This window comes from Schistocerca americana, unplaced genomic scaffold (genome assembly GCF_021461395.2).
Source record: "Schistocerca americana isolate TAMUIC-IGC-003095 unplaced genomic scaffold, iqSchAmer2.1 HiC_scaffold_1461, whole genome shotgun sequence".
Classification (NCBI taxonomy): domain Eukaryota; kingdom Metazoa; phylum Arthropoda; class Insecta; order Orthoptera; family Acrididae; genus Schistocerca; species Schistocerca americana.
Window position 1 is genome coordinate 1 of NW_025725545.1, and position 16,965 is coordinate 16,965.

Genomic DNA, 16,965 nt, shown 5'->3' on the forward strand with positions numbered 1-16,965 from the left:
GAACGTACAATTATGGGAAGTCTTAATGGAGGAAAAGTCGCGACACTTTAGCAACAGAATAGCTCTGGAAACAGAGCAGATTGCTTCTGTAGCGTTCGACTGCAGACATGATTGATCATCAGGACTATCGAAGTAGCAGCGAGCATCGTGCACGGACTGTATCAGACTAAACGGGACGTCCTGACAAATGCCGTACGAGTTGACAGCCATCCAGGCCAGCAGACAGAGGTTGACGTTTATCCTCTGCGTGTAGGCCAGGTAGCTGGTGACGGGTATGTGGGGCGACCTCTGCACCACGTCGTCCCACAGCTGCTCGCGGCATCGCTCGCGCTGCTTCACGGCTTCCAGTGGCAGGTCTTCCAGCGGACACGTGGGGTGGTCCAGGGCGTTCACCAACAGCTGCACGCAGTCAGTGTCCACGGAGAGCGTAGCGTGGCTTCTGTCCTCCAGCTGCCACTCCTCGTCTGCAAGAAAACGACAGCAAGTAGGTGGTACCCGTATACTGCAGGCAGCTGAATCCAAAGTCTTCTCTGGATGACGAGCCTGGGCGTCGTTTACCCGCATTACCCTGGTTCAGTTACCCAGAACTATGTAAGGCGGCATGTCAACACAAAGTAAGAGTATTAACAAAGACAGATATCATGTTACTATGCACGTCTATTTCATCTACAGGGTGTCCAAGAAGTCCCTGTATCGCTCTTGACATAGTAAAAATAAGGAAGTAAATAGGTTTTATTGATAGTCCTGCATGGAAAAAAACAACGTTATCAGAATTATATTTTTGTTTCAGCACTGCAGTCTTTGAGTTCCGAATCCATCTTGTAAAGGAGGGATTAGTGGAGGATTCGTGGGTTCATGAACGTCCGCAGATAGGAAAAACTATGTAACGCATGATGAGACCATTTGCCTCAGTCCCCCTCGTAACGTAGCCATGCCTGATTGAGATAAATGTCCTGTATTTTCAGGCTGTCTCAAAGACGGGCCACGTATTGGAAGCAATAAAAAGTGACAGGAAACGTGTGTCACCCACTCTTAATCAGATGAGCAGTCTCGAATGAAAATCATTTGCAAAAGAGTAGTTGAACTTCAAGCATCTTCTTCAACAATGCACGACCACACTGAAAAAATATGAATACGAAAGGATTTAGGCCCATGTTTGTTACTGAATTATCTGACAATGGTGTGGAGCAACGATTTGTAACCTACCGTACTTTGTTGTGGTGACTTCTGCCATGTCTCGCTCAAGAGTGTTGTTTACCTATAAATGTGCCATATACCACTGTTTGATCAGGAAAAAATTGTTTTCTTGTCTAAGGAAAGTACCCATATTACCAAGAGTTGGAAAGGAACCTACCTCACCTTATGTGGGCCATTGTGTGATCAGAATACCTGTTAGGACCACATTCTTTTGAAGCTTACATGAATGGGAACTTCCATTTCTCTGTACAACAGAAGTTTTCAGTATCTCAGCTCCATGACAAGGCAATCACGGATCTTGTGTGGTTGTAGAAGCAAGGAGGTTGAGTCTCGTTTTGTTGTTCAGATGTGTGGGTTTCTTAATGAACAACTTATTCTCAGATTATTTGGTTCTGCAGCATTTAAAGCCACATTAAAGTGGTTACCACGAAATCCCAACATTACCACCTCAACAACCTTTTGAAATCGTCATGACAAACTTTTGATCTTACCACGCAAATAACTGAATATGAAGAATAATAAAGCCTCATGTGGCTCAACGTTGAAAGATTAATGGAAAATTGACACAAGTGTTGAAGAAGTCTTTCTAAGCAGAATTACTAGAACGATCCGCAATAAAGCAAGGGGGACAGCGAGACACATAGATATCTGAGGAAGGTGTGATGGTCCATACACTGATCCGTTGGATACGTATTTTTTTTATATCTAACTACCTCCATATAGAATATACTCTTTTGACATAACTCCATAGGCGTCCTGTACAAAGAAATAGGATGCAGGCTGAATTCTCGTCTTTGTGATATTTCACTTTCCTCCGTGAACTTAGTGACCCCATCACGCAGCGTAAAAAAAAGTGATGGAGCATATTTGTCACCAGTTTGTTTCGTTAGCACGAGATTGTCGAGAAAAAGCACAACAAAATACATTAACTGACGATTTTGGGAGTTCCTTTACCACAATGAACGATTTACTGTTAATACTCTGTTTGCATACATTCAAAAACACGCAAAAAATGTAATTACTTTGTCTCATTCGTACCTTGTGTAATGATAATGATGCAGCAATAAATGCAATTGGGACATATATGCCTCAGCTGCTGAGTGGATGAATGTGGGATTACAACTCCAGAGATTTGGGATTCAGGCATTGCTCCCGAGATTCCTTCTGTCACTTATCTCTTCTTTCACCTCTGACATTGATTTATGGAAATCGAAAATGTTGGAACTGTAGAATTGTTCGGAGACCCAATAATTAACTGTGTCCCACAATTATTAACTGGGTAAGTTAGTTCAGAAGTAGGAAGACAGCGAATGACCACAACCTGCAGTAGGACAATGGCTCGCGAAGCACTGTGTTGACCAAACCAGGCCTCAGCTTGATGACGACTTTACCTACTGCATTCTGAGAAGTCCTGATGGTCGTTTTCCTCGAGCACTATTCCTGTTCAGAGTACAAATCAAAGGAGAGTGATACTGATACGCTACACGTCATCCAATGTATACCTCATTGGCGTGTTGAGCGCAAATGTATACCCAGTAAGACGAATAAGTTCTGAAAGATTCTTACACACAGGCACAGTCTGTGAAAAGCCGAATGCACGACTTTGTCGTAAACACTCCATTTTCTTTGTTATTCATTCCACTCCCACCACATTATCGTGTGGTGCGCAAGCTTCGGACACTTTGCTGCTCTTCAGCCTATCGAAGTTAGGCCAGTATAGCTTTTATGGGAGAATGAATTAAATGATAGGTTTCAAAAAAATAAAAGCCATAGCGTCTCTACATAAACACATGTACATTGACGTTGATGATGGTGCTATGGTGAAGATAAGGCTCGTGCTTCTGGCACGTCACTGGCAGTCAGTTCCCAATAACTACTACGAGGGTAATACAGTATGATGCAGGTGCCGGCCAGAAAGGGTGTATGTATTCAAGGTGTTGGAGTGGGCTGGGAAGTATGATTGACAAGTTGATGTGGGTAGAGAGAGGTGTGAGGGAGGGATGACAGTGGTCAGGAGGCTGGAAGCGGGATCATCTACATATTGAAGAGGTGTAGACGCTAGGATTATAGCTGGTTGGAGGAGTAGCTGTCTACATACTATTCTGGAACAGGAAGAACCAGCCAGCTGAAGTTCCGCTCGAATAGGATACAGAAGGGGCGGGCAAGTGGAGGATGGTTATGACATGTTGGTATAGGCGCACCAGAAGCCTAGGAATCCAGAGAATAGGCGAGAAAAATTGCTTTTGTTCCCCACGTTTATGGAACGTTTACAATTTGTGACAAAGTTTGAGGAACCTCAGAAGAGAGGGCAATCTAATCAGTTGTTACAGGTTGCGTCTGAGACAGCAAAAATATGATACAGAGTCCAAGGTGTTCTAAGACTGTAAGGAATGGTATATTTTTGAGAGTGCTGAGATCCAAGCTATATTGGCGAAAGTAACATTGGGGAAATTAAGGTTTTTGGAAAGACGAAGGAAGAAACAAGATCAGGGGTTAACGTCCTGTTGGTGAAACAGCTATTAGAGCATAACCCAGAATTGGGAAGAACGGGGAAGCAGGACAGCTGCGTCCATCCATAGGAACCGTCGTGTCATTCACCTTAAGCTGTGTAGGGACATCGCTGAGAAACTAAATATGGTCGAAAATCAAGTTTGGAGCCAACAGCTTACCACAGCATCACCTCGTTCAGTGGGTTTTACCCAAGTACAGAGGATGGCTGAATGATGGAATCCCCACATTGTCGAGTTTCCTGTCTTCTTAATTTGAGTTTGTTGTAAGCTGGGGATGCGTGATTATTCCAAGATATGAGAAAGTGAGAGTCCTCTGCCCATGTCAGCAGAGAGGAATGGAGCAGCAGGTCCACCGCCTTACTGCAAGCGCTTATCTTCCTTCACGTAATTGGGCACCGTCCTTGCATTGTGAGAGAACTGTGACTCGGAGTTATCTGTTGAGTGTACGTGACTGTAATGGATGCGTTAAGAGCTTAACATCTACATCTGACACACATGTTGTTGTGTCATGCTTTTAATAAATTTACAAGTAGATAAATGAAACAGTCAATGATCAGAACGCCTTATTGTTTGGAAAGCAATACACTTATCTTTAGCTCCTCGTGGCTTTGGCTGCGTGAGCACGTGTGGTATTAATTGGGGTCCAAATACACAGGAGCTACTGAAAACACTGAGCGGCATTACAGTGCAAGTCTGCACATGATGAGCACTGAACGTTTACTACAACTGTGCCAAATATGTGTCCGTTGTTGGCCCTCGACTCTCTGTACGTGCATGCTTGGCCTAGGCTTGAGTGAGTGACGTTACGCCGACACTGCACTCTGAAGGCAGAAATTCGTCGCTTCTCTGAAGTCGTCATGGAACTGTTGATACCGTTGTAGACAGAACAGAAGTCAGGCTGGACTCTGGCAGAACTCGTACCAGGCAGTGGCAGAGCTGGAAATACTTGTCGTGTGTGGCGCCTCGAAGCTACAGGAGGAGTGGCTTACTACTTCTTTCTCATAGGCGGTGGCGATGCTGCTTAGGTGTACAGCATCTCTGCGGTGGTCGATTGACGATTTGCTGCAGGCGATCATCGTCGACGCCACATGTGTCACCTTCAACAGTGTCACAGGCATCAGTGTATCATGATACACTGAGGAGAGGTAATTTAATGTAGAACACTGACATGAGGTCTGGTGATGAGAAACTTTATGCTTCAATTCCCCCTCCCATTACTGGGGAAATACCAGCAATGCAAATTTCTTCCATCACCTGGATTCGAACCAGCTTACCTTTGAAGAGAGTACCACCACACAGTCTTGTTTATGTGTGCCATGGTGGAAGTTAGGGAGAGAGAAATGATTGGTGGTATTTCTTGTAATAATTCCTTGAGTTTTTAACATAAGTGATTTTGATGTAGTAGAGGCTACACCAAGAGGTGAAGTTATCGAGGCAGATGAAGATATGCTGTTGAGTAATATTTACAGTGACAAAAGAAGCATGGTGTGCCAGACAAGGAGCTATACAGTAAACATAATTCATTGGGACACCTGGCACTTGCCAGTTCCCTCCCACACATCCGAATGTGCGACTATTGCGGAATATTTCGCCAGTGGAGGAGTCATCATACCACTTTTCAATTGTAGGCCACATGTCCTGTGGACAGACACCAGTGGTTCCCATTACCTTCTGCATTCTCATGCCTTTGAGCACTGCTGACTCTTCAGGGTTTTAGGAGCAGGGGAAAAAAGTGCCTTGAAGCTCTATCCGCCCATCCATCATTACTGATGATTTTTATTCTAAATTTAAGCACTAGCGAGGTTCGAACCTGGGTTCCATGACGTTTTGATTAGTATACAAAGACACTACCCTTAAATCATAGGTGAGCCGTGGGATATAAACTTGCGTACAGTATGATATCACACAACTTGACTAGAGCTAGTAGTAAATAAGAGGTTTGTTTTTCTTTTTTTTTAAGAAGGTCGAAAGTAATGGAGTCATGAGCAGCCTCTCATAAGAATTTCCTGAAATTGTAAGACGTCGTGGTCTCCTTCATTGCTTACATATTCCGCCCTCACAATCATATTCTGCACATCAAGACGCTTCATTCGAGCCCAAACTCGATAAGATAAAGTCAGTATTATATGAATTCATGTAAACAATATGCAAATAACTAATAAATCGCAAGTGCGCACCGTGGTTGAAATACCCGAGGCTGGCGTACACACACACACATTCAAGACTCGACGGTCACAGGAGCTTTCAGCTCGAGAGAGGCAACTGCACTCCAGGAGGCCGGTCCCAAGCTATCTACGTCAGCCAGTGACCGCCTGTAGAGCAGACAGCGTTTGCCCGAGTGAAAGGACGACCCCGTGTTCAGCTTAAAAGCAAATTCCGCTACATTGTGTGGGAGCGGTTAGCCTACACATTCTTTACACATAGCACGCAGTTTCAGAGATTTTCACAGGGAGACAGCAAACGCCAAACACCGATACCACAGATTTCCGGATTGGTCACCTTAAACAAAACGTCATTCTCCCGTTTTAGAAGAGCAATGCTGATTGGCAGACGATATTTCTGACGCCTTGAGCTGAAGGAGTAATGGAAGAGATCGAAAGACATACCCCTTCATGTCTGGCGTGCAGAGGGGCCGTTCCGTTGTCGCTCTTGGAGCGAGAACACATAACGAGAGCGTGCGCGCTCGTACGTGTACTCAAAGAGCGAGGAGCAAGTCTCTCCTCAGTACTTCACTGGGAGAGCACCTCTGTCGAGAGCGAATCGAAGTACAACTGTATATTGAGTCCTTGCGATTAAGATTTGTTCACTGTGATGGCCGCCACACTTATTGTGTGGTGTGAACGGACTGAGTAATAGTTAAACGCCTGCGAGCGAATTTTTGAGTGGCATCGCGGTGGACTGGTTATCTGACCGGTGTACCACGCCAATAGACTAGGGGCGAATAGGAGTCCATGACTTCATCAAGGCGTAGGGAGAGTTTGATTGGCGAAGGTCAATCCAGATAGAACGAGAGTTATCTTATTTGTCGGCAGCGAGCGGCGCAGACAGCAGGCATCACAGCCACAGCTCTTGCGACCCCCACCTTTCCTCCACAACAGTACCCTTCACTGCATATCACACGTGACAGCCTCGACTGTACCTAGCAGCATTCTAATCGATAATTATTCAAGTTGAGTAGGTGCGGCTCTCAGCCATTCTACCAAGTCAATAACAATCTTAAACTTTGTATAGAAATTTCATTAGTGAATCCTATCCTTAAGAGGTAACTTCACATTCTGAAAAGAACCCGCAAATAACGTGTTGAATTCATAACTAAAAGTGCTTTTGTGATTTCTCAGAATTTTTGCAAAATAAATAATAATTTTCGTTACTTTCATGTTTTTCTTACATTAACTAGCACTACTCCAGTACCCAAGTATCCCACTAGTTACGTAAGACATTTTGTGAATTTTTGTGTCATTTCCTTACAGCAGACGACTCCAGAAGGTATTTATTGCTGAAAGTTTTTCAGGCATTTCTCTTTAGAACGTTAGGAGTGTCCGTCTGACTTCTGTAGTAGTGTGGGGGTGGAAATTGCATCTTGCAGGGACCAAAGGGTAAAGGGTACATCTCAGATTAATCTGTTGCGCAGAATGACAGAATAGCACCAACCCACACGCTCACAAAATGTGTGGCTTTATAGTCTTGTGTTGTAAATGCTATATTTAATTCGTTTTGTGGCGTTATAGACAGGTATTTTAAACTGGGACCAAGAGATATGGTGGTCGTATTTGTGTGACATTGTATGTCCCGAATTGTCGAGCAGTCATTAGATACAGTGAGTATATCTTTAAGATATGAACACTGAGTCTGGCTTGTTGAGGTTGTTTGGTAACGTGTGGTTGTTATAGATGAGAGGACAATGAATCCTTTTTCAATAAATTGTTCAGTTCATGGAAAATGTGGCAGTGTTTTTGTTCATGTGTATCACCAATCCCAGGGTTTCTGATCTGCAGAATGATGTGCTGGTATCAGGATATCTCACAAGCACCCATTGGCAGTACCATCTGATTGTATGTTGTAGCAATTATCTGTGCTTTGTAGAGTGTATAGTGACTGGGACTGTGTTACGAAACTGTAACAATTTTCATTAAAGTATAGTTGTAGCATTGAGATTACATGTGAGTGATGAAGATCTTGTTGGAGCTGAGGGAGCAGACATGTGGATGGAATGCTATGCTGCTGCTTTGTCTTGATGTTTTATGTGGCGAAACAAGGTTAGGTATAGGTTTTAAGCTGATGTTTTGGTGTGGCTGAAGATAAAGTTGGATTGCTTTTTGGAACAGGTGACTTGGATGTTAAAAGTGGAAGGTGACTGTTGGTGTTGTCGTCATCTGTTGGACGAGAGTTGAAGGCGAGTGAATGTTGTGGAAAAACTGGATGTCTTTCATGTTAGGGATGCGACACAAAAAACTGTTGAGATGATGACGGTGAGCTCGACTGATGGTGTAGAACACTGTGGATCTGAACTCAATATATTTGATGGTGAGGATGCAATGCATGTAGTTGTTGGGATGCGGAATGTAAGTATAGTATCGTGAATAATGCGTTTACATTATATTTATTAGATCATTCGAGTTGAGGCTGTGGAGATGATGCAGTTGTGCACGGATTGTACATTTGGGCATAGTTAACATGGGAGGTTTTACGAACTTCCAGTATGCTGCAGTAGTTTGGGTCAGCAGCTTCTGGTAACCAGTGAACGAAAAACAGTTCCAAGTTTTTGTTCATTCGGTGAGTTATCTCTATGCACTGTAAATGTTCATTTTCGACTATGTTATGGTGATTTGAAAATGGGTCTCGGTCCGAAACAAATCATCGAATGAATAAAAAATAAAAATTTGCAACTTGGACTGGTTTTTCGTCCTACTGATGGGTGGTTTCGTTTGTAAGTGGGATAGGTCAGGTGGTTCTGCGATACTGGGTCAGATAGTCGTCACACAGGAAGTATTTGTGAGATGTGTAGGCTTGGATTTGCGATTTAGGTGATGTTACACAATGGCAGCGACAACAGATCAGGGCTCAGTTCTTGATACATTGGTCTGTTGTGGGCAAGCATCTAGTTCTGCTGGACAGTGATGCGTAAGGAAGCCGGCAGAGAAGCGCCACGGTTTTAATAGTGGCGAGGGCAACTCTTTCAGACAGGGGCGTTGTAGCAGCCTGCTGGATGGTGCAAACCATTTCGAACATCGCCACGTGCTCAGAAGAGATTCGCACCCGTTTCTTCTTTCCCTCCCCCTCCCCCCCCCCCCCCCCCCCACCACCATCTCGACCTAACTGCCACGTCCTCTCCGATCTCTCTGGATTTTCACGAGAACTTTCCCCTGAAGATATCTTCAATGTCGGGCTTAAAGTTAGCTTCCAGACAAACGGTTAGTTGTCCACAACTCTGTATGGTCTTGTCGCTGCTCATTCTTTAATATCTTGTCGCCACTCGTGAGGAATTGAAACATCAACTACAGCTTACACGTTTGTTCTCGGTGTCCATAACAGTTTCAGTCATGATTATAGACATGCTGCAGAGTGCAGCTCAGTCTAGCAACAGATGGGGTAAGAGTCTGCTTGTTTAGTAACTTGCTAACAATGCGTATTTCCTTTTATGTGCCAGTATTATTCTCGTGAGTGTCTGCAGTAAATTATCGGCGACAGCCGAAATTTTGGAAAGGCCTTTCTTCTCAGTATTACAGTTCCTGGTCCTACTATACGGATATTTTTGTGATAACTTACTTCCTTATCTGTTGTAACCCTTTTCGACCACCTTAGTTTCTTAATTAGTCAGCTTACTACCAATGAAAACCCTGCAACTCGTTTCATGTCTGGTGCATGATAGATAGAGGATCGAGTAAGAGATAAAGTCCAGCAACGAGAATAAAATAATAAATTAAAAAAATATAGTGATTCAAACAAATAGAGTTGTTTAGCAGACAGGTGCGATAGCTGTGTTTCCTCAGTCCTACTACAGTTCATAGTATCAACATTTCTAAGTATAATATTATCTGTGTATTTTGTACAATTAACTGTTCAGTTACAAATCGAAATATTATTCGTCAAAGAAAATTAGTAAATACGAACAGTATCATGCCAGGATCATAGATGAGAAATGTAGAACACTACACAAGTTACAGTATTGACTAAACATTAGTTTGTCTGAAGCCGTTAAGTTGCAGAAACCATTCGCCATTTTCAAAACAAGCCTTAGACTAGGTCTGAAAAAAAAAAAAACTACGTGTACGGAATTTTAGAGCGTTTATAGAAGATAAGAAGGAACACTTTTTTTATGTGAGGCACGTGTCGCACATGTATGAAGGTCTTATCTGCACTGGCGTTCAGAGACGGAGTTCAAAGTGCTGTGGGATGGGCCCTGTTTTAGAGGTGTTGCGTGCCTCCTACGGGAGGGAGACGAGTTGTTCAGTGTACCAGACACTGGCGGACACCCCAGGTGACGTGGTCGCCTGTTAGCCTGAGGCTGCAAACATTATTTGTGAGACACCCACTTGTTTCGAGTGTGTTGCACAATCATTAGCAGCCAGCTGGCACTTGAGTAACGTCTCCAGAACATCACACAGCCTCTGTACATCGCCGGCATCGAAACCTTCACGGGCCACGAGCAGCTGGGGGTACACCTTTGACCTTTGTGTCACATAAACTTGTCATAGATCCAGACGGAGAGTTGCCGAGGAATCTAAACACTGACTTTGGAAAGAGCACCAGAGATTACGTTGCGTGGCGTGCAAAATCACGCAAGAGCTAAAACTACATATTCAGAAGGGTATTTGAATCTCATTCCTCGAACAACTGAACAGTTGTCAGCGCATAACCGTGAAGTGGCCGGGCCCCAGTATTAAACTTACCTACAATCTTTCCGTAGGATGAATCGATGTAGTCAGCTGCATGGTGCCAGTAGAAACGATGGAAGGCGTACAGTTCGTCAGCGAGGCTGAACATTTGCGACGCCTCTGGCTGCCGCTCCTTGCACAGCGCACTGAAGTCGTCGCCAAAGGAGGGGTTCCACGGCTGATAGGGCAGCAGGCGTTCACTCAACAGCGGCCGCCTGTAGCACAGAAGGTGCGAGGTTAAAAGTTAAAAACCTAGCATGTATAGTTTATGCAAGAACGTACAAGTATTCAGAACGGATTTCCACTCAGCAGTGGATTAGAAACTTCCTGACAGATCAGTACTGTGTTCGAGACTGGGACACAAACCTGGAACTTTTTCATTCTTTAAAGGATGCATAGTAACACAGCAAACAATCGCAAATCCATTGGTCTTCTTAGCATTTTAGCGCATCGAGATTTCATCTTTAGATTTCAGAGCACTTGAGTGAGATACCAATTGTAACTATTTCTTGCAGGTCATCCACTCCGTTCTGCGCTGCTATATCGTTTTAACAGGTTTCAGGCACATCAAACAGCAGAACTGCAGCGCTTCCTGCAGAATACCTCTTTTCTTTAAAGAAGAATTTCGTATGCATTGCAAGAGAGTGAACATATTTATGTTAAGGATATGAATGACTTGTTCGAATTTGTTATAGATGATTTTAGTTGCTGACATGTAGACATGTCTGTCATTAGCTGAAGCAAAATCTTCCACATTACCACTTGAAAATGGCTCATAAGGTCGAAACTGCAATTGTAAAACAATTTTTATAGTCAATGGCGAAAATAGACATGGAGCTGGGCAGGCAGGAACCGAGAGCCGCCGTCGCAGCCTTACTTCCGCCAGTGCCTCAGCCGCTGCCTTCCAGCCGTCACAGAAGCTCCCCTGCACGGCTGGCGGGACCAGCGCTCCCGGAAGGATGGGCACTGCAGTGACCAGAGGCCTCGGGAGTTGCTTCCTGGACGAATCCTCACTCTGCAGTGGAGAGTGCAGTCACTTGAAACGTCGAGGATCCGACACACGACTCTAACCGGCCAGGGAGTTTCCTACCTGCTTTAGGTGATGTGGCATCTGCGATAATTTTCCGTAAAGACTGTATGACAGCTGAAAGCGGAACTCCCACAGGAAGAAGAGCTCTATGGACAATCGTGAGTGTACCGTCAAGCAGGTCCACTTACTCAGTCCCTTTCAGCCAATCCAACAGCTAAGGACAGCGCCATACGATGACTTAAACTAATTCAAATCCGTCTTTGCAAATACCAAACAGGTGTTTTTATTTCTCAATACGTGTTTTGTTTTACTCATTATACCCTTATCAGTTGTGGCATTTTTATAATGTTTCCGCTTACATCCGGCAGTGCGCAGCCCACCATCTCACACTTGTATGCTTGACGTGCAGAAGTACATGTCTGCTGACGTAAAACTTGACAAAATGACGCTTCAGTATTGCATACAAATGTTTGTTTACTTGGCTCTGAAGCATTCGCTCGGTCTCGTTTCGTGAGTGGTTGGTGCGGGTCTCTCGTTTGGCAGTGGAAATTGTCATACACAAATTGTTGGCCGTAAAACTTTGTCTTAAGGTCAGTGTTCCGTACATCGATTCGATGCATCTGTGTCAGGTACATCTTATCATGAGAATGGAGCCCTCAGAATCTGGTATGAGACAATTTTGTCCTGATTAATCTACGACTGCATTCCCTATAGCCCATCAACGATAGAAAGTTTCCATACTGACAGATACAATGCAGAACAATCCATACTCCCTCTACTCCTTGTAGTATGGTCCTTGGTTATCACTGTTACTTGAAAACGACGTTGTCAATTAAAGCATGAAGCTGCATCATAATGAGTTCCGTGTGATGTCTGGGTCCCCAGTTTGACCGGAAAGCTGTCCCTCCCATAAGACATGTGGTGCCATGGTGCTAAGGCTCGCAAATCATTTCCACGCCACGTACAGCAGCACGCTGTTCTGCTTGGAGTTACAGTACCACACCTGCTACACTGACAAGCTGGGACTCAGAACCCGTGCCGTGATGAAAATCATCATTTCTACGCCCCAGATGCAGGATGTACGTGCACACTGACTATGATCTGAATAAACATTATACGGAAATTTGGTTGGGGAAGAATTTCGGGAAAGGGCTGTTTTTGACATAATGGAGCCGTTCATTCCATAAGGCAACGAAAGAACGGATTTAAATGCAGCAAGGAGGTGAACAAACAATATCCAGTGAAACAAGCTCTAAAGAAAATCTCGAAACTTCTGGACAGTTGCGAATGTACTACGCAGCTATAATGATACAAAACTGACTGCCATATTCAGTTTAGGAGCAAGTGCGTTGTGTAACACTCCGGTTTGATCTACTTACTTATCCCGCTCGATCGGGATCTGATAACAGCCCAAATAGATAATAATTAATGTGACCGTGTGCCTAACGGGGCTGGCAATCGGATTGGACTGCTACGGAGTTGTTACATTCCATTTTGTCCTTCGCAAATACTGTAATAATGTACTGTTTGGTGCAAGAAGAACAAAAAACACAGCTTCACTAAACAAAACCTATATTCTTATCAAAAACCACAAAGATAAGGAATATTTTTTGTCAACTGCAATGAACACTTCCCCTCCTACGGCGTCGAATATGTCTTTGCGGTAAACATTCCAAGACTCGCTAAATATCTCAGAGTTTTTTTTACTTTGGGTCTTAGCCAGCTCTCAATTCAAGAATAATTTGAGGCTGAGAGCGTTCATGGAGGAGAGCAAATTTGGGAACTATGTTACAAATACTTCGACAGTTGACTGATAAAAGTTTCAGAGTCGAACTGACTTTACTCTGAGAGCTATCTGATTTCCCTAAAGGTGTACCAACTGGCGAGTGTTCATGAGAGTACCTCAAACTACTGGCTACCCTGAAACCCCCCATGTGCACTCCACAAGTACTCTGCTATCCGATTACCTGCTTCCTTTGTGTAGTGCACCCCTGTCTTGAAATCTACCCATCTCCGATTTTCAGTTCACCTTCCCAACCACTGTTACCTTCATTCCCACTGCCTGACACAATATCGATAGTTTTATCCCGTCACACTATCTGCATGTGTCCGCACACAGTGAATCAGTAACCCACTCACAGTTCTGATGATAGATGTGGAGTAGCAAACCAAAAATCCCCACACAATAAACATCGTGGAGTAACAATACCGTTCCTCAAAAACAGCTCCAGGTGGCTACAAGTCATGTTCAATCATCCTGCATAATACTTTATCCTGAGTGTGTATTTTACCACCCTGGCCGTGATCTGTCCTACTGCCTGTCTCTGTCCGAGAAATCCTATAGCACATAATTTCGTTCCTCACACTGACCACTGCCTCTCCACAGCTGTTTACCCACATCAGTTCCCACGATGAACTTAACTGTAGATGTCGGATGATCACCTTCGTTTCAAAAGACCTAGTCCATTTCCCAGACACACTCATCCCAAAGTAGCTCCCCTACCGACATCTTCAGATATAACTGCAGAAGTCTTTCATCCTATTGATAGCAATCACGACTGAGTCTAATTGTCCATCCTAATCCATGTTCTCCACTTCCATAGCTATCCCACAATAAGCCACCTGAAAGAGTCTAACAACACCGCCACAAGACCTGGGCTGCCTGCTGGGAGCTTGCCCATTCCCACACAGGAAGCCACCTGGCCACCCTCCATAGTGCCAACATATCTCCTACAACACTCCATTCCACGGCCCCATATGTCAACCACTCGACAGACTATTCCGCTTTCCTCCCGCTCACAATCTCCACTATTTACGCTCTATACTACGGACTGATTTAAACACACCAACCACAGGACAAAATATAAGAACGATGGCTATCCGCTTCCTGCCCTCTGCTGACGTCTTCCCATCTTCCCTCATCGCTGCTTAGATTTTTCCTCCATGTATTGAGATGAACATGACTTGTGGCCTCTTTCCCTCACCGACTGGATGCCAGTATCTGGACTAGAGTCGCAACTACACGGTATTACCGTAATTTCTCCCGAAGTGATTTTTTTTTTGTCCCGAATAAGACGAGAACACGCTCACTTTTCGTGTCAGGTTCCACATCATTGTTTCCACAAATTATGAAAACTTCGGAAGTATCTGTAACCATCAATACTTTCTCTAGTAAATGCAGTAGCATCGTTTTTTGTGTCAGTTTTCTCCGCTGGTCTGTTACGTAATACGTGGCACATTTTAAGACACAATGCGAATCAAAAAATCGAAGGCTAAGCGGAGTCAAAAAACTTTGTAAATCACGAGTTTCTGTAACCATGTCCTTCACTACTGTCTCTTAGTGCTAGTTCTTTACTCCATTTTGAATTAAATGATCCCTGTGTTTTCTATAACTTTAATGAATACTTTAATGGATAAAAGTGAGATAAACTCCAATAAACCATAGTGAGTACGGCAGACATTTGAGTGTACACTGGTCTATACCTGATTATCAAGTGCCCAGGCCTCTCCTTATCTTCTTCCACCTCGTAGTGCTCCGCCTGTTTGCTGGCTAATTGCAAGTCCTGTACACATCCGGTTAATTTCGTGCGCAGCATGTCTTTCACACGTTTCATGTCCTTAATCCAACCGTGGAGTTGCTGATCACTTGCGTGGTTACCCTGAGACACACAGAAAATAGTTCAAATTACTTTCATAATATCCACAAGCAGCAGCCTGTCTTAGTATACAGTTACATGTAGCGCTATTACATGACACTGAAATTACTGCCAGCGCATGAGTGTAGTACATTCAGTTTTGTACAGGCATAAAAACATTAATGCACAGCAGATGCCTAGTGGGGTTTTATTAAATAAATACATTTCTCAAACTGTGACATCCGATAAGAGAGGTGCAGATATTTCTTGGTAGTTGACATTACAGACGTCTGAATGTATGAATGTATACTCCCGTGACGATGTATCCAACTGAAATGTTCTGGAGCTGCCAGCAGCGTCGAGTTCCTACGTGTAAAGCCACATGGCGTAGCTGGAACTCTGACGAGATTCTATTCAAACTTTTGAACGATTTTCGAAAATAGAATGGCCAGCCTGTTGACAAATCCGTCAAAATCCTACTCGATACCAACGCTGTGACAAACCTGAACACATGTTATGACCTTCTACAAACGCAACGATAGACATCCGCCGCTCCATATCTGAAACATTGTCTGAGTTAATTGTGCACACACGAAATGTCAGTTTGACTCAAAATTTTGTAGCGTTTGTCTGTCGTCTGGCTGATCGCTTTTGCCGAAAATTTGCGTTTGTAGCTCGTCGTCTAACACGATGTCGTCTGTATCTCGAATATTGCAGATTTGAAGGAATGTATTGACTGTCCGAGTGTTAAGATCATTTTTTCTGGATCATTTTCGGGTACGAAGTTCACATTTGTGTCACATATTAAGGTCTATGTTACTTTGGCGTTGTAAAAATCGTAAGCTTCTAAGTCAATGCAATAAAGATACGGCCATTTAAATTATATATTTTGATACTCGAAACATCACTCATAAAATCAATATGGTGCTTCCTGTTGATTTAGAATCATGACATTTTGAAAGAAGCCAGATTTCACAGTGCAAATAAATGAAAAAAATCTTAAAATCCATAATTGGTAACTATATAACTCTAGAAAATACTTTTCGTATTATTTTTTATCAGTCTGTCTATTTGTCTGTCCATCTGTTAGGAATCTTTTTCTCTGGATACGTTGTGGGTATCATGTTCAAATTATGTCACATACAAAGGTATACGGACCCTTGGCGGCGTAAAATCTGTAAGCTTATAACTGACTCCAGTCAACAGATACGGCCGTTTATGTCTCGTGTTTTGATAATCGAAAACTCAGTCATCGAAACCTATAGGGTGCTCTCCATTGACTTGGAATCGTGAGATTTGGCAACAACTAAGTTTTCCGGTACAAGTAAAGCAAAAAATCTGAAACTTGTTAACTTGTAATTATATCACATAAAAATGTCGTTTTCGATTTGGACATACATTGTATTCATGACCTGTTGAAAGTATAACATACGAACATTACTGCATCCAAACATAAAATGTATGTTGTATTCATGATTTAGTACGTAAACGGAAATATGTTATTAAATCTTCTCTTCCTACATACATAAACTAAAGTCCTCTGCTTGCTTGTTCTTGTTTGTTTGGGCTGGGCTGACGAAATAACGTAGAATTTCTGGACCGATCTTGGTATTGCTGGGAGCAGTATCTTGCCAGTAAAGCTAGAGTCTCGATAACAGGCAAAAATCATTGGGAATCTCTATTCCCAGGATGGGGAGTTTGTACAGAACCCTTAGTGC

At 43.4% G+C, this 16,965-nt stretch overlaps 1 protein-coding gene across 1 annotated transcript; it reads right to left on the reverse strand.

Annotated features, from left to right (window-relative positions):
* Positions 1 to 185: 185 nt before the first annotated feature.
* On the reverse strand, positions 186 to 15,271 carry LOC124568333 (the record flags this gene model as incomplete). The annotated part of the gene is made up of 3 exons (XM_047131050.1): positions 186 to 464; positions 10,598 to 10,797; positions 15,096 to 15,271. Coding segments are annotated over 3 exons (655 nt in total), but the record flags the coding sequence as incomplete, so codon positions are not given.
* Between the last annotated feature and the right edge of the window lie 1,694 nt (positions 15,272 to 16,965).